The sequence below is a fragment of the Cotesia typhae genome, unplaced genomic scaffold, assembly GCF_013202065.1.
Source record: "Cotesia typhae breed Kobodo isofemale line unplaced genomic scaffold, CoteBio_Ctyphae contig_5, whole genome shotgun sequence".
Taxonomy (NCBI): domain Eukaryota; kingdom Metazoa; phylum Arthropoda; class Insecta; order Hymenoptera; family Braconidae; genus Cotesia; species Cotesia typhae.
The window spans coordinates 4,469,508-4,486,591 of record NW_027423757.1 but is presented as its reverse complement, the minus strand read 5'-3'; the positions used below and the strand labels follow the sequence as shown (position 1 = coordinate 4,486,591).

At 28.9% G+C, this 17,084-nt stretch overlaps 3 protein-coding genes across 6 annotated transcripts; 1 reads left to right on the top strand and 2 right to left on the bottom strand.

Moving 5' to 3' along the window:
- Positions 1-1,093: 1,093 nt before the first annotated feature.
- Mfs9 (major facilitator superfamily transporter 9) lies at positions 1,094-11,204 on the bottom strand. Its single transcript, XM_074247322.1, is given in 26 exon segments — positions 1,094-1,261; positions 1,331-1,451; positions 1,538-1,814; positions 1,894-2,023; positions 2,103-2,408; positions 2,465-2,701; positions 2,767-2,938; positions 3,006-3,009; positions 4,425-4,590; positions 4,672-4,792; positions 4,886-5,162; positions 5,242-5,365; positions 5,581-5,806; positions 5,808-5,884; positions 6,342-6,578; positions 6,660-6,945; positions 7,721-7,890; positions 7,960-8,080; positions 8,174-8,450; positions 8,547-8,670; positions 8,748-9,053; positions 9,115-9,351; positions 9,666-9,840; positions 10,140-10,198; positions 10,445-10,564; positions 10,649-11,204. Coding segments are annotated over 24 exon segments (4,392 nt in total). The 5' UTR covers positions 10,193-10,198; positions 10,445-10,564; positions 10,649-11,204.
- Positions 11,205-11,386: 182 nt separating this feature from the next.
- On the top strand, positions 11,387-14,743 carry Atg4a (Autophagy-related 4a). 4 transcript variants are annotated; one of them, XM_074247818.1, is made up of 10 exons: positions 11,387-11,534; positions 11,751-11,896; positions 11,986-12,156; positions 12,246-12,423; positions 12,500-12,579; positions 13,641-13,795; positions 13,867-13,945; positions 14,021-14,175; positions 14,261-14,432; positions 14,498-14,743. In XM_074247818.1, exons 2-10 carry the CDS (start codon positions 11,794-11,796, stop codon positions 14,563-14,565), a joined length of 1,161 nt encoding a protein of 386 aa, XP_074103919.1. In that variant the 5' UTR covers positions 11,387-11,534; positions 11,751-11,793; the 3' UTR covers positions 14,566-14,743. The 4 variants fall into 4 exon arrangements, with proteins under 4 accessions (XP_074103919.1, XP_074103917.1, XP_074103918.1 ...); XM_074247816.1 differs by having other exon boundaries at positions 11,390-11,534; positions 11,698-11,896; XM_074247817.1 differs by having other exon boundaries at positions 11,479-11,628; positions 11,698-11,896; positions 14,504-14,743.
- A 68-nt stretch (positions 14,744-14,811) lies between these two features.
- On the bottom strand, positions 14,812-17,056 carry Dnaaf3 (Dynein axonemal assembly factor 3). Its single transcript, XM_074247814.1, has 6 exons — positions 16,755-17,056; positions 16,494-16,683; positions 16,262-16,432; positions 16,019-16,198; positions 15,179-15,410; positions 14,812-15,114 (listed from the first exon to the last, which is right to left on the bottom strand). The coding sequence occupies exons 1-6, from the start codon at positions 16,990-16,992 to the stop codon at positions 14,812-14,814; spliced, it is 1,314 nt and encodes a 437-aa protein (XP_074103915.1). The 5' UTR covers positions 16,993-17,056.
- Between the last annotated feature and the right edge of the window lie 28 nt (positions 17,057-17,084).

Genomic DNA, 17,084 nt, shown 5'->3' with positions numbered 1-17,084 from the left:
ATAACTGCTTGAAACAAAATACTTTTATTTATAATGAATGATATTATTATGAATTTGATAATGACATGTTATAAATAGCAGACTGAATGAAATTAAAATTAAATATGTGTATTTGGTAATGTCAATAATTTATATTATTTATTTTTTAGTTTAATAACAAAAGATTTATATTTATCTGGGATATTAATACATTAATACAAAAATATATTTACGGTAAAGAAAATCCATCATTTTTAGACTGAAAATATTTGTTACGTTTTTATTTATTTATTTTAATTTTTTTTAGCTATGAAATGAAATGTTTTCTTGATGACACTTGACTAATGGAATATTAAATAAAAATTTACCAATCACAACAGGTGAGTCTGACCACATGTGGTATATAAATGTTTAAATTTGAGCGCGAAGCAAAAGTTGCCAAGTCAAAACGACATGATACTTGTCAACTACGAATTAATAAAATTAATAAAATTTTGCTTTATCAAATAATGACTTTTGTTAAATTGCACTGTATTTTCTTAAATATTCACGTTTTTAAAGATATAAGCTCATCCTGATGTTACACTCATCAAGAGCTTTCATTTGAGTACCCACATGCATTTTGATATATTTTTCATATATACATATATATAACATATATAAAGATATAAAAAATTGATGTGGGTACTCAAATGAAAGATATTGATGAGTGTAACATCGGGATGAGCTTATATCTTTAAAAATGTCAATAGTTCACAAGATACAAGGTTATATTTCTTAATTATGTATCTTAAGATATAGCATTTTCAAATGCAGTCTAAATACTTATCATAATAAATTAACTATCAGTGAAAATGATATGAAACCTTGAAAAGGCACAAATTCAATTCAAGACTTTTGCAATGACGCTAAATTTTACTTAAAAAACCGATTTTATCATATGACTATCCTGGACATAAAATTTTTCTTATTCTCTTAATAATATAGATTATTATCGTTATCAATTACAATTATTTTCATATAATATAAATCATATACTAATATTTACAATATTATCACAACTTCATACAATTAGAATATATATAAATTCATTTATAAATTTTTTTCTGTTTTGTTAGCAAGGAAGATTTAATGCTTGGTTACTGTATGCTTTCAAGTCGTCATTCTTTTTCTCAAGGGCCCATTTCTGTTGTTCACCTGATGCACAAAGACCATAGACTATAATTCCAATTAAATAAACTGCTCCGGCTATCATAAAAACGATCCTCCATTCGTTGGCCGTCTTCAAATAATAAATGATTAGGTTAAATTATCTTCTCAAAAATGTAAGTGAAATACTGTTAATACATACTCCGTTTGTAACGATGTAACCAGTAACTATAGGACTGAAGATACCAGGAAGAGTACCAATAGTATTTCCAATTCCTATGATAATGCATGCATGTTGTGGTGCGATGTCCAAAGGGTTCACCCTTTATAATATAGTAATATAATTCAATCAAACTCAAATAATAATATAAATTTTCAATTATTTAATGTTATATTATAGTTAACTGACCCAAATCCCGACCAAGCGATGCCTTCGAGGCCAACAGCAGCAGATAAACAAATAATAGCGCTCGTTGACGTCGATGAAAATCCAGCCAGTATCATAAATATTGTTTGAATTAAAAAAGCACTGCAGGTGAATAATTTTCGTACATTTGTAGTACTTAAAATTTTTCTTGAACGTAAGTAATCAGCTATATGACCGAAAAAAAGTGCTACGATTGATAAAATAAGATAAGGCACTGCTGAGAGGAGTCCTGTATTTTCAAGCTTCATGCTTAGAACATCTAATTGCAAACAATGAATGAAAAAATTTAGAAAATTTATTAAATTGAGTAATACCATTTAATTGACTAAATTACAGACCATTCATGAACTTTGGCAATTGAGTTAGCAATGTATAAAAACCCCAAGCCTCACTTAAACCCGCAGCAAATATTGCCCAAACGGACAGTGATTTAAAAATTGACTTCCATGGATGAGAAACTTTCTCTAGCTAATAAATGTAATATATTAATTATTGCACACCCGTCGAGTTATTAAAATATAAACTTTAAAAATTAAGGTGTACAGACCTTTTGCAGATCACTATGACCAAGTGATTTTTTTATATAATTGAGTTCAGATTGTGAAATACGAGGATCATATTCTGGTTTATCGGTGACAACATAGCACCACAGAGTGAACCAAATCAAGCCTAAAGCTCCACTAATGTAAAAAACTGATGGCCAACCCAAACGCTCGGCCATGATTCCACATGTTGACATTGAGAAAACTGCACCGAAGGTACTACCTGAAACTGCGAAGGCCGATAGTTGAGATCTCTCGGCTGGCGGAAGCCAGTTAGCCCACATGGAATGAATAGCCGGGTACGTGACACCCTATCAAAATTTATTAATCTGTTAATCAACGAATTTTTGATTCATTAATAACTTACCTCAAATATTCCTTCAGCTACCCGTAAGCTAATCAGAAGATAAACACTCAATCTCGTCAAGGGTGGTGTCATAAATGTTAACAGTGCAGTGATTCCCAATCCTATTCCAAACACTCTCTTACCACCAATTCGTGCACTCAAACACCCACCCAGTAATTGCGTGCTTACATATCCGTAAAAAAATGAACTGAGAATGAATCCTTGCAGCTTTGAGTCCCAGTTGAACTCTGCCTTATTCTGCAATCATTTTATTTTATGTAATTAATTTTGAACACTCAATTAATTAGTTTTTAATAACATACTCTAGATGAATTTGTAGTCATTGCAACAATTGCAATGCTCAAATTAACTCGTAGAAGATAAGAAATAAAAAATCCAAAAAACGCCAATATTACAATAACATTACGGCGTTTTTTCCAAAATTTTAAACCAACCGCTTCATCTATTTCTTCTTCAGGAAATTTTTTTTTCTCACTAAAACATTATTACGTAATCAAATAAATTTATATTTATTAAAAAAAAAGATAAGCAACAAAATTACCTGTCTGTGGGATAATTTTCTTTGATTTGAAAATTGTTCTCTTTCGTATCCATAATTTTATAAAAATTAACTATTAAAAAATCTTACAGATTCTTAGAATTTGACAAATATGTTTCCTGACATCAACAAATTTGTCTAACACGGGAGATTAGCGATAATAATGAATAATACTCGTTATAATTATATAAACATAATTTAATATAAAAGATCAGCCTTCAACATTATCGATTTAGACAATGCTCATTAATTTTTAAAGAGAAATACTTCAACTCTCTGAATGCGATTATTTAACTATGTCAAAATAATCTATTGAATGGTTTATAAGATATGATATAAGTATACAATATATTAAACACCAATTTGATGATATTTAAGATATTCCAGATTAAGATTATCCCTTTAATCGATAACATTGTTTTTCTGAAAAGTATTTTTATTGCTTTAAAAAAAAAAAAAAAAAAAAACAGTGATTTCAATTGTATTGGCAATAGGAACTAGGTCAATTATTGTTTATTCAATAAAAATTTTATCAATATTTAAAACCCTGGTGGACTGCCACTTTATAATTATGTTATCTTCTATAAGCTTATTTTTCAGAAGAAAGATGGATAAAATAAGTAGAAAAATATTTCGTAACTTAATAATAAATGTAAATTACAATCCTGTTATTATACTTTTTAATTTTATCTTGGATTTTAGTTAAGTATTTTTGGTCTAATGAATTTTAGTAATATGAAAAAAATAAAATGTTTAATGAATTAATATTTATGACTTTGATTGTGATAAAAAATGAATGATAAGATTGTATTGAAATAATATTGTGAATTCAAATCATTTTGACACTGTTTAAACCAAACATCTGGTTATAAATTTTGTTTGCTTTTTGTGTCATGGGCCTTGATTTCAGTGATAATTATTTTTATTTCATACAAAAATATTAATATTATATTACCATAATTTTACACAGGAAAAAAAAAATATAAATTAATTTTTAAAGCGGCAGAATGGCCGAGCGGGCTAAGTTATTATATCTTTAGTTCGTTCGTACATGATGCCGTGAGGCGAGGGTTCGAGCCCCGACGGTTATTAGAATAGTTCCAAACCAACCGTCGGGGGTCGCTCCGGTAGCCGACTTGTACTGGCATGGGTTTTTTCTGTGGTTTCCCCATCGCCACTATTTCCAACAAGCCATTCGAAAGAGGTTAGGAATAGGGTGAATATACAGTACAGATAGCACAAGTCGGTCCACAGCCGCAAAAGATAACGCAGCAATTATAACAATTTGAAAAGAGCAGGTTGTGATATCTATGTGCAAAATTGAAAAAGACAGAAAACTTGAACGCAGTGAAAAAATTTGAAAGAAATTATAAATTAATTTTTAAATTTCTTTTGATTTTTTTCCAATATAAATTTATTAACAAGGACCATAGTCCAATGCAGGATTGCTATATGCATTTAAGTCATCATTTTTTTTCTCACGGGCCCATTTTTGTTGTTCACCTGACGCCCAAAGACCATAGACTATAATTCCAACTAAATAAATTGCCCCGGATATAATAAAAACGATCCTCCACTCGCTGGCTGTCTATGAATAATTAAATTACTCAGTTAATTTATCTTCTCAAAAGTTAAAAAAAAAAAAAAAAAAAATACTGATAATACGTACTCCATTTGTAATGATGTAACCGGTTAGAATAGGACTGATGATACCAGGAAAAGTAGAAATAGTATTTCCAATTCCTAAAACCACACTCGCATGTTGTGGAGCGATGTCCAAAGGGTTCACCCTAAAATTTTCAACAGAGAAAAATAATGTAATTTAATTAAAATCAATTAATATTATTAATTGTAAATAATTTGATTCGTTGTAATCAACTGACATGAAACCCGACCATGCGATGCCTCTAAGGCCAACGGCAACAGTCAGACAAATAATAGCGCTCGTTGACGTCGATGAAAATGCAGCCAGTATCATAAATATTGTTTGACTTAAAAAAACACTGCAGGTGAATAATTTTCGTACATTTGTAGTACTTAAGATTTTTCTTGAACGTACATAATCAGCTACGTGGCTGCAAGATAGGGCAATGATTGTCAAAATAAGATAAGGCACCGCTGAAAAGAACCCTGTATTTTGAAGCTTCATGCTCAGAACATCTAATTTCAAATGAAAAACAAAAAAATTTATAAAATTAATTTAATTAAGTGATATCTTCTAGTTGAATAAATTACAGACCATTCATGAACTTCGGCAATTGAGTTAGCATTGTATAAAAACACCAAGCCTCACTTAAATGTGCAGCTAAAATAGCCCAAACGGCTGGTGATTTAAAAATTGACTTCCATGGATGAGAAACTTTCTGCATAAAATAAAAAATGGTTAATTTATACACAAAAGAAAAATTTACTTGAATCAAGTAAATAATTTTGAAGAATTTCATCTTCTTGATTTGAGTAGAAAAATTCTTAACCTAAAAAATTTTTCTTAGTTTAAGTAAAGTTTCCTTAATTCAAGAATTTTTCTCTTCATTCAAGTTAGTTTTTTTTTTTTCAGTGTAGAAATATTAATAACTACCGTTTGCTTATCAATTTGACCAAGCGATTTTTTTATGTAATTAAATTCAGAATGTGAAATATGAGGATCATCTTCTGGTTTGACAGTAACAATAAAGCACCATAGAGTAAACCAAATCAAGCCTAGAGTTCCACTGAAATAGAAGACTGACGACCAACCCAAACGTTCTGCCATAATTCCACACGTTGACATTGAGAAAACTGTGCCGACAAAGCTGCCTGAGAATAAGAGTCACTAATTTTGATCTTTCTGAAGGTGGAATCCAGTTGGCCCATATGGAATGAATACATGGGTACACTGCACCCTATAAAAAATTATCGTTACAAGACAGCTCATAATTTTTAAATTAATTCGCATGAAAAAAAAAATAATACTGAAGTTAGCTGACAGCTGTCAATTTTTAAAATTTTTATAACAAATCAATTACAATCCTAAAAGTGCTAAAAATTTTCACTCGTCATTTTTTTTAATACTTACATGTGGAATTTTTTTATTTAACTTTTTTCACAACAATGTAATTGTAATAAAATTCTAAAAAAATTTCTAATGTCTGTCAACTTCAGTGTTATAAAAAAAAATTAATTATCAATAATTAATATATTGCACTTATTTCTGTAAAATGCTTAAAAAAAATTTTATCTTTTTTTTGCGGATCAAACATCACGAATAAATTGTCTGCGGATCCAAAAAAAAACGCGTTACCCGAAAAAAAAAATTTTGTATCTGTTAATCAAAAAATTATTAATTTAATGATAACTCACCTCAAATATTCCTTCGACTACTCGTAAGCCAATAAGAATATAAGCGCTGACTCTTGTTAAGGGTGGTGTTACCAATGTCAAAAGTGCAGTTACTCCAAGGCCTACACCAAACACTATTTTACCCTCAATACGTGCACTTAGCCATCCGCCTAGCAATTGTGTACTCACGTATCCGTAGAAAAAAGAGCTGAGAATGTATCCTTGAATTTTTGAGTCCCATTCAAACTCTGCTTTTTTCTAAAATTATTTATTTTCTGTCATTAATTTTGAAGATTCAATATATTTGCAACGCAATTAATTAGCTTCTTAATAACATACTCCAGATGAACTTGTTGTCATTGAAACAATCGCAGTACTTAAATTAACTCGCAGAATATAAGAAGTGAAAAATCCAAAAAACGCCAATACAACAACAACATTACGACGTTTTTTCCAAAGTTTCCATCCTACTGCTTCGTCTATTTCAATTTCTTCGGTAAATTTATTATTTTTTCTAAAACATTTTCGACATTTAAATATATCTTCATTTTTTTTATTAAAAAAAAATATAATTACCTTTCTATGTAATAATATCCTTCTTTTTGAGTATTCATAATTTTTGAAAATAAATTATTTAAAAAGTTTAAAAAACTTTTGTAAATAAATTTCGAAATGCGATTAAAACCATCAGATCCGTTTGACTCGCGATAATCATCTGCCATTCACAGCAAAATTCGTTATAATTATGTAAACACATTACAATAATAAAAAACAGGTTTCAACCTTATTGATTCATACAATACTTATTTATTGTTGAGAAAAATATTCCAACTTTCTAAATACAATTACTCAACTATAAATCAGTCAATAATCACATTAATAATTAGTTATCTCGAATATTTATCGATTATCCTTGTGTCAATAATGAACAAATACCGTTCTGTTAAAATACAATATACGTGATTTAATTTTCAAGCAATGCAAACTCGTTCGATTATTTATTGAATAAAAGTTAAATAATATTCGAAGCTCATAAATACAATCATTTTCTTCAGGATTCATCTTCAAAGGAAAAAAAAAAGGAAAATAAGTAAAAATAGAGTGATATATAATAATTATTTCACATCTTTATAATCTGCAGGCTAGATGATAAACGTAATTTACAAAACTAAATCATTAAATTTTTTAATTATATCTAACTGTTATTTAGGTAGTTTAGATCTAAATATTTTCAATAGATTAAAAAGTACTTAATTTATAATAAATTAATCGGTATTTATAAAACTAAGATACATATAAAGAAAACTCTTAATAAAACTTATAATATTAGTCTCGATTAAAAATAAAATTTGATCAACAAATTTTGTCTACGAATTTAATGTACAGTAAAATTAATCTACACGTGAGAATCATAATCCATAGCTTGATTAGTGTATGCTTTCAAATCTTCATTTTTCTTCTCTAGAGCCCACTGTTGTTTTTCACCGGATGCACATAAACCATAAATTATAGCACCTATCAAATAGATTGAACCGGCAATCACTAATACTATTCGCCACTCTGCGGCAGTCTGTAAATAAAAATATGCAATCATAAATTTAATAGCAAAAACGTAGATATTTATAAAATTGATAAAAACCTTATTTTGAACGATGTAACCAGTGATAATAGGACTGACGATGCCGGGAAGAGTTGCGATTGTGTTTCCTATACCCATCAATACACTTGCATGTTGTGGGGCAATATCAAGATGATTTACACTGAGTTTTAAAAAAAAAAAAAAAAATTAAATAAAATACATTATTAAATATAATAATTAAATAGTTCAGTTTTTAGTAAGATTATAAACATACCTAAAGCCTGACCATGCAAAACCACCAAGGCCAACAGCAATGGAAAGACAAGTAATAGCACTCGTTGATGTCGTTGCGAACCCAGCAGAAATCATAAATATTGTCTGACTCAAAAAAGCACCGCAAGTGAATATTTTACGTACATTGGTGGTACTCAGGACATTTTTTGATCGTAAATGGTCGGCTAAATGTCCAGAACATTGCAACACAATAGACATTACTAAATACGGAACTGCCGAGAAAAATCCTGTTTTTTCAAGCTTGAAGTTCAACACATCTGATTATAAACAATTATCTATTAATATCAGTATTAGAGTCATATGGGTCAATTAAAAGGCATTCTTTTTGACATTTACTTTCTAAATTTACTGACCGCTCATAAATTTCGGTAGTTGCGTAAGCATCGTGTAGAAACCCCAGTTTTCACTAAAGTGAGCTGCTACAATGGCCCAAACAGCTGGAGACTTAAAAATTGACTTCCAAGGATGAGAAATTTTCTGTAAATAATTAAACTTATTTATTAACCACTGCCAATTTAAAATATGTAGAAATTTGTGAGAGAAAATTTGAATACCATTTGTTGATTACCGCTTCCGAGTGATTTTTTTATGTAATCAAGTTCAGACTTTGATATTCTGGGATCGTCTTCTGGTTTGTCAGTGACTATGAGCCACCAAAGTGTGAACCATATTAAGCCTACAACTCCGAAAATATAGAAAACTGATGGCCAACCTAAACGTTCAGCCATAATTCCGCATGCGGGCATTGCGAAAACTGTACCGACGAAACTGCCTGAGAATGCAAGAGTCGCAAGTTTTGATCTTTCTAAAGGCGGGGCCCAGTTTGCCCATATGGAATGAATACATGGATATGTTACACCCTAAGTAAAATCGTTTATCCATAAATTAATGAATTTACTTATTTTTCGTAAAAAAACATACCTCAAATATTCCTTCGATTATCCGTAAAGCAACCAGAATATAAACACTGACTCGTGTCAAAGGTGGTGTTATCAATGTCAAAAGTGCAGTTATCGCAATTCCGATTCCAAATACTCTTTTACCGCCAATACGCGCACTTAGCCACCCACCTAATAATTGTGTGCTAATGTATCCGTAAAAAAATGAGCTGAGAACAAGTCCTTGGAGTTTTGAGTCCCAATCAAACTCTACTTCTTCCTGTAAGTGATTGACCGACAAATTTAAAAGATTCAATTTTATATTTCGATGATCTAATTAACAATTGGTCTAGCTCCTTATTTTGTAGAAAGTGATTTTTCAACATTTTGATGTAGCAATAATTCAATTATAAATTATTTGAATGATCCAAACCAAAACATCATACCTTTAATAGATATTAAATGATTTTTTAAAATAATACTAAATTTTTAACTAATTGTTTTATCGTACAAATGGAAGATTCTTTGAAATGGAGTTCGACAATTTGTTAATTAGAACGTCGATTTGTAAATAAACAATTTTCATTAACATACCCCATGTGAACTTGTTGTCATTGCGACAATCGCAACACTCAAATTAACTCGTAAAATATAAGAGGTGAAAAATCCAAAAAATGCTAATACTCCAACAACATAACGTCTTTTCTTCCAAAATTTCCATCCTACTGGTTCATTGATTTCTTCTTCTTCGGATGACTCTCGCTGCACACTAAAGTATTTTTAGTATTAAATTCTACACTGATAAAAAAAAATTGACTTTACTCAAGAGCCAAACTCTTGAACTAAGAATCTCATTTTGAAGAAAATGATTTTCTTGAGTCAAGAAAATAAATTCTTGAAACTTGAATTTTTTTAGGCCAAGAATAATTCTTAGCTCAAGAATTTATTCCCTTGACTCAAGAAAAGCATTTTCTTCAAAATGAGATTCTTAGTTCAAGAGTTTGGCTCTTGAGTCAAATCAATTTTTTTATCAAAGTAGCTAAATCATTATAAAAACGACTTATTTACCTCCCGTAGTGACAACTTTCCTTGAGATTGACGTTTCCTTCTTTCGTATCCATAGTTTGCTAACAAAAACAGAAATTAGTGACTTTCTTATCAGTAATGTTATCTAAGAATGCAATTTTATGTGCATATGGAGATCAAACCGATAAAGCCATTAGACCGCACGCTGAGATAATCATGCCGCGATAATTATTGTATTCGTGGGCGCATTTGCAGTGACTAAATATATAGTGCATTGTAATAAAAAACGATCTCGAAGCTAATGCACTCAACAATAATTACCTAATAATAAAATATTATAAACTTACATTTAAATTTTCAACAGCTGGTTCGTTTATTGTAACTTTGACACTTTCACTGAAGCGCCTCAATAAAATCGTCCTGTCACGACAGTAGATTTTTTCTTACTGAAATTCAAATTGAAACACCTGTAAAATGTTTAATAACACAAAATAAATAAATTAAATTGACACTTAAATAATTCATGTAAAATATATAAAACTCGTTCATACCTTATTGTTCTATATTGAAAGAATTCAATAGCTCATTGTCTAGTCCTACAAGAGCGAAGATAAAATGTTTGAATAGAGAGTTTAGCCTTCCACGATAAAGTGACACAGTGGTAAAAATAATTTGAAAGCGATTGAAAGGTAAAGCATAGCTCCCGCGAACACTTATCTGTCATACACTCTGGATTAACTCGCTGACTTGACACTGATCCACTATCCAGTGCTTTAATTTCAACTCTGCAAATTACATCCCTCACAAGCATCATCATGGTCATGATTTTGATAGATTGATTACAATTATTTTAAATGACATATGTTAAACATGCATACGAAAATAACGTATGTACCATGAATAAAGTATTTTTTTTTTTTTTTTTAAGTAATCTCCTGCTGAAATTCGCGATGATTAATTTTAATCATTTTAATTTTTCAATTTATCAAATTACTGTTCATTTCTTCCACTTAATTCCTGAAGAAAAACAAAAAATAAAATAATTAAATTAATTAATTATCACAACAATAATATTTCAGATTAATTATTCTACACTGTCAAACTTGATTTATATATTTACTCTGCACTTATATTTTTATATTGATAAATGAAATTTTTAAATAAACAATAACTTTGTGACTAATGTAAGAAAAAAAAAAATATACAAGACTATGCATGTGTGTATATTTTCACTTATATTTTTTTTTTATGATCTCCAATCATAACAACAGCTGTCACTACCAGTCTGAATCTTTTGTTGTTGACATTTTAATTCTATTCTTTAATTTTTATTAAAGTAATCCATGATGTTTTGTCCTTAATTTTACCTTAAAACTATAAATTTTATATTCTATTTAAATAAATAATGACTTATATACATAAATTTTATATTTAATTGTGAGTAAGACCATGAGATGACAGTTTATTTGATAAAATTTTCCTAACCTCATTGTATTATTATTTTAGATTTTTTTTTCTACAAACAATTTATGTACGATTATGTTTTATTAATTTATCTTTTGTTAATTATTATTGTTATTATTAATTATTGTTGTTGTAGGTATAATCCATTGATATCAATGAAATATAAGTATATAATTATACAATGTTCAGTGTTTTAGACATTGTGAGATCAGACATTGTAAATAAACTAACAATGGATAGTTTATTTATGCAAAATAGTTCGGAGGAGTTGGACGATATACCACAAACACACGAGCCAGTATGGATACTCGGGAAAAAATATAACGCTATAAAAGGTTTTATTTTTAATGAATTTATTTTTCAACTAACTAAATTTATAAATTAATGTAATTACTAATGATTATTTATTATTTTTATCATTTAGAGTTGGAAACAATAAGAAGAGATATAAAATCGAAGCTATGGTTCACTTATCGCAAAGGTTTCATACCAATTGGTGGAAACAGTTCAGCATTTACATCTGACAAGGGATGGGGTTGTATGTTAAGATGTGGACAAATGGTTTTAGCACAAGCGTTAGTTGCACTTCATTTAGGTATATTGATTTTATAACTAACAAGTTTAATTTTAATTATTAAGTGGTTGATTTTTTTATAATGATAATCATTAATTATTTGAACACAGGACGTGATTGGCAATGGACACAAGAAACAAAAGACAGTACCTATTTAAAAATCTTAAGTCGATTTGAAGACAGAAGAACGGCACCATTTTCTATACATCAAATAGCACTTATGGGAGCAACCGAAGGCAAAGAAGTTGGTCAGTGGTTTGGTCCAAATACCATAGCACAAGTATTAAAGTAATTACTTCAAGTGTAAAGCAAAATATCAATCAGTCAAAAATTGTACCATTAACATTATTTATTTTTACCGCAGAAAGCTAGTTGTATACGATGAATGGAGTTCAATAACTATTCACGTGGCGCTTGATAACACATTAATTGTCAATGATGTTTGTAAGTGACTTATAATTTTTGGGTAACATGCAAGAAATTATTTATTTATTGATATTAAATGCCAAGGCACAGGCCGAATGGCAAGATATTAAATACAAAAAGATTTTGTGTATAAACTGTAGATAGGGTAGAAGTACCAGTTTTGGCCATAGGACCATTTTTGACCACTTGATTTTTTAGTGAATTTGGAAAAAATTTAACTATTCAAGTAAAATTTTTATAGAATTTATAAATTAATACATTTATACGAATTGAATTCACAAAGTCTTGAGCTTATAGAAATATTTATACAATAATTTGAAAATAAAGTGGTCAAAAAAGGTACACTGGCCACAAACGGTACTTCTACCCCATCCATAAAGAATACTTATAATAATTAGATTTAAAAGCATAATAAAAAGAAGAGTAAAAATAATCAACAAATATTAACCATTCATACATAATTAATTTTCTTGTTTAAAGATTTATAGTGAATTAGATTCATAATAATAATAATAATAATAATAATAATAATAATAATAATAATAATAATAATAATAATAATAATAATAATAAATAATACATAAAGAGATGCAATTAAGATTTAAATAAGACCTGTTTGAAATATCGACCTGTACTACAAATATTAATATTTTTAATTCTTGATTTTACGTTATAGGTATAACATTACACATGTAGACATACGTGACATAAAACCAGAGATCAGTTGATAATAAGTATTCAAACATATTTTTTTTGAATATTTCTAATGAACTTACATCTAATACTTCGGCTGGTGTATCACGAAAGAGTATTCTAGATGTGATTTTGAGAACTTGGGGATTAAATAGTTCATATTTGTTATTTTTAATTGCAATTCTTTCCGATCTTCTAGATTCATTATTTCTTTCTAGATTCAAACATTTCTCTTAAATAACTAGGCTTCTCAATAGATAACAATTTACAAAAATATGTAGCTAAAAATCCTTTCTTCTGGATTTGACTGACAACCATGTTAATGCTAATCTATAAGGTGTAATATGTTCATAAAATTAATATTAATTAGTCATTGATATTTTTAGTGAGGCAATGTAGATTTGAAGGAGGAACGACAGCTGTTGAGGTTGATGGCGATGAACCTTTGAGAGCACCTAGTCAATGGAAACCTTTATTACTTTTAATACCACTAAGATTAGGCTTGAGTGACATCAATCCAGTTTACATTAATGGCCTTAAAGTAATTTATTATTCACTAAAAACTTGTTATTTAAATTACATGAGTGGTACAGTGATAATTGTTTTTTGTAGACATCTTTTAAATTACCGCAGTCTCTCGGAGTCATAGGAGGAAAACCAAATCTTGCATTATACTTTATCGGTTGTGTTGGTATGTTTTAATTAATTTAATAATTTTTTTATACTATATTTTTTTCAATATAACATTTGTTGAATATCAATACAGACGATCACGTAATTTACTTGGATCCTCACACGACCCAAAGATACGGTTGTGTAAATCAAAAACTAGATGAAAACGACATTGAAATGGACCTTACGTATCATTGTAAAGCTGCAAGTCGAATTCCGATAACAGGAATGGATCCTTCAGTAGCACTTGTAATTAAAATTATTTATTTACATATTAATAATAAAGCCTAGAGTAAGTAAATATGTTTTTAAAATGTAAATATATTTTTTTCAGTGTTTTTTCTGCGCTACAGAAAAAGATTTCAAATCATTATGTAGATCAATGCAAAGTGAACTCATTACTCCTGAAAAGCAACCTCTTTTTGAATTGTGTGCTGAAAGTCCTGCACATTGGTCGCCCGTTGATGATGTTGCTGCTGAGGCATTTGGAGTAGCATCTTCAAATCGTATGTACTAATACTTCAAAAAATCTTATAGATAATTTAAATGAATAATTATATATTTTATCCAGTTTTAGGCTTTGAAAAATTGGATCGGCAATATGACACATCGGATGAAGAGTTTGAACTTCTTGGATGAATTATTTAAAAATTAATAATTATTAATCAATTCGATTTTTTTTATTGATAATACCTCGTAAACGATTTTTGAAATTAAGTGTAATTTTATAATTCAAAAATCTTTAAACAAATTACTTATATTATTAATAATATATATTTGTAAATATTATCATATAAAGCTCACATTTTTATTATTATCATCATAGTATATTACTTAAATATAATTAGCTTATTGTTTGTAAAAAATAATTTATTATTTATATTTTTAAGTATCAATGACAAATCGAGCAAAATTATCATCATGAGGATTAAACGTTTCGAATAATTTAATACCAACACTTTTGGCTATATTTTGTAATTCATTAGAAAACTCTTCTAACTCTTTTTTCTTTGCTTCGACTAACAATCGCCGGGACTCAACTATCAGTATACCCTTTTTATTCATCAGAGGCACGATACTTACTAAGTGATTAATCATATTATGAGCGATAAATATTACATCAAATTTATTTACCCATTCACATTTATTTTTATACTTTAAAAAAGACGAAGCTGAGTGATAAATGACCTGCAACGTAATAAGAATTATTAATAAAATTGTTAAATTTTATATTAATTTACTTGATACATACCTTTGCTTGAGAGATATCAATCCAAGAAGAAAAATCTCTCTTTTCTAATTTTTTCAACACCCAAGACTCTTGCTCAATGTCAATATCCGGCATCTCCGTCACTAATGTCCCATTTAAAATTGCTTTATCTCTATGTGCTGCTGTAAGATCATCGGGGCTCAATTCATGAATTCGTATTTGATAAAATAATTTTGTTATTTGTTCTTCTGCCGCATCTGTTGCTCTTAGTTTTCTAAAAAATAAAAAAACAGTTACTATATTTACATAATACATTTATGTAAACCAGTAACCTTGCAGTCACGTAGTGACTGCCGTAATTTCTGAACTATAAATATATAAAACTTGCTTTGTTGAATAATTACTTTTGTTAAATTTTATTGTACTTTCTTAAATATTGACGTTTTTAAAGATATAAGCTCATCCCGATGTTACACTCATCGAGACCTTTCATTTGAGTACCCACATCAATTTTTTATATATTTTATATATTTATATATATTGTATATATGTATAAATGAAAAATATCTCAAAAATGCATGTGGGTACTCAAATGAAAGGTCTCGATGAGTGTAACATCGGGATGAGCTTATATCTTTAAAAATGTCAATAGTTCACAAGATACAAGATCATTTGTTAATTATGTATCTTAAGATAGAGCATTTTCAAATGCAGCCTAAATACTTTATAATAAATTGACTATCGGTGATAATGATATGAAACTTTGAAAAGGCACAAATTCAAATCAAGACCTTTGCAATGGCACTAAAAATACCTATTTTATCATACAACTATCTTAGACACAAAATTTTTCTTATTCTCTTAATAATATAGATTATTAACTTTTTTTCATCTTTTTTATCAGCTAGCCAAGTTAAATAAGGTCCATTGACGATGTCTCCAGCATATGCATTGTGAATAAAACCTTCTTTGTAAGGTACTACGCTGCTTATCAAAGTTGGATTACTTCTTGCAGGTTCTGTCTCCAACCACGTGAATGCAATTCCATTATTTCTCCAAAATCTTTAATAATAAATAAATGATACTTAGTACATAACTCAATGTGACATAATTTAATTTAATTACTTGTACTCATGAGAAGTCAAATAAGGAATATTTTTTTCTTTTAAAACCATATGATAATCCCAATCAAAAGCACCATCTCTGTAATCATATCTTGTCCCTAATGATTTTCTAATCCGTTGATCCCAGTATTTGACGATTGGTACACCTTCACACACAGCACGAATCCAGAACCTAATGTAAACAATAAAAGAATTTTAAACTTGTAAACACTTGACGTAAATTATTTACTTACTTAAAAATAGCTTCTAATAAGTCTTTATCTTTATATTTGAGTGTTTCAATGCTTATCCAAGGGCATGGTAGTGTTTGAGTGATTACACTGATCAATTGATATGCCGCTTTTGTCAAGTACTTGGCAGTTGCGGGTACCAAAAGAGAATTGCCTAATATTTCTAGAAAGTATCTACTTGCTACCTGTAAGCCTTCAAGTATTTGGTTAGTATTAATTGATTTTTATCTTGTTGAGAATTATTTTATTTAATTATTAAAATACCCAGGTCCTTTTCAAGGCAAATATGAAGAAGTAGAATTGATCTAGCAATAGGTTCTAATGATGATTCGATAACATGAAAATTAATAAAATATTTTTGATTTACCGATGATGAAGCTAAAGTTTTAATAATATGTCTTGGATCTTTAGCTCCCACTGTTAATACTTCTAATGATTTATTATCAGAATTATCTTTTATATTTTCTTCCTGAAAGTCTAGAGCAGGACTGTGTCCCCACATTTTAATGATTGAATGTTGAACTTCTATGCATAGTACATAATTTACAATATATATTTAATAAGAAACTTGTTTACTCGTAACCTTGGTTACGC

What these genes read in the sequence shown, in the direction of transcription:
- Atg4a (XM_074247816.1), top strand. Translation starts at nt 11,743, where the DNA reads ATGTTCAGTGTTTTAGACATTGTGAGATCAGACATTGTAAATAAACTA. An exon ending in GTTAGTTGCACTTCATTTAG is followed by an intron (nt 12,157 to 12,245) that starts GTATATTGATTT and finishes ATTTGAACACAG; the next exon opens with GACGTGATTGGCAATGGACA. An exon ending in ATTAATTGTCAATGATGTTT is followed by an intron (nt 12,580 to 13,640) that starts GTAAGTGACTTA and finishes TGATATTTTTAG; the next exon opens with TGAGGCAATGTAGATTTGAA.
- Dnaaf3 (XM_074247814.1), bottom strand. Translation starts at nt 16,992, where the DNA reads ATGTGGGGACACAGTCCTGCTCTAGACTTTCAGGAAGAAAATATAAAA. An exon ending in TTGCCTTGAAAAGGACCTGG is followed by an intron (nt 16,684 to 16,754) that starts GTATTTTAATAA and finishes AAATACTTGAAG; the next exon opens with GCTTACAGGTAGCAAGTAGA. An exon ending in TTATTAGAAGCTATTTTTAA is followed by an intron (nt 16,433 to 16,493) that starts GTAAGTAAATAA and finishes TGTTTACATTAG; the next exon opens with GTTCTGGATTCGTGCTGTGT.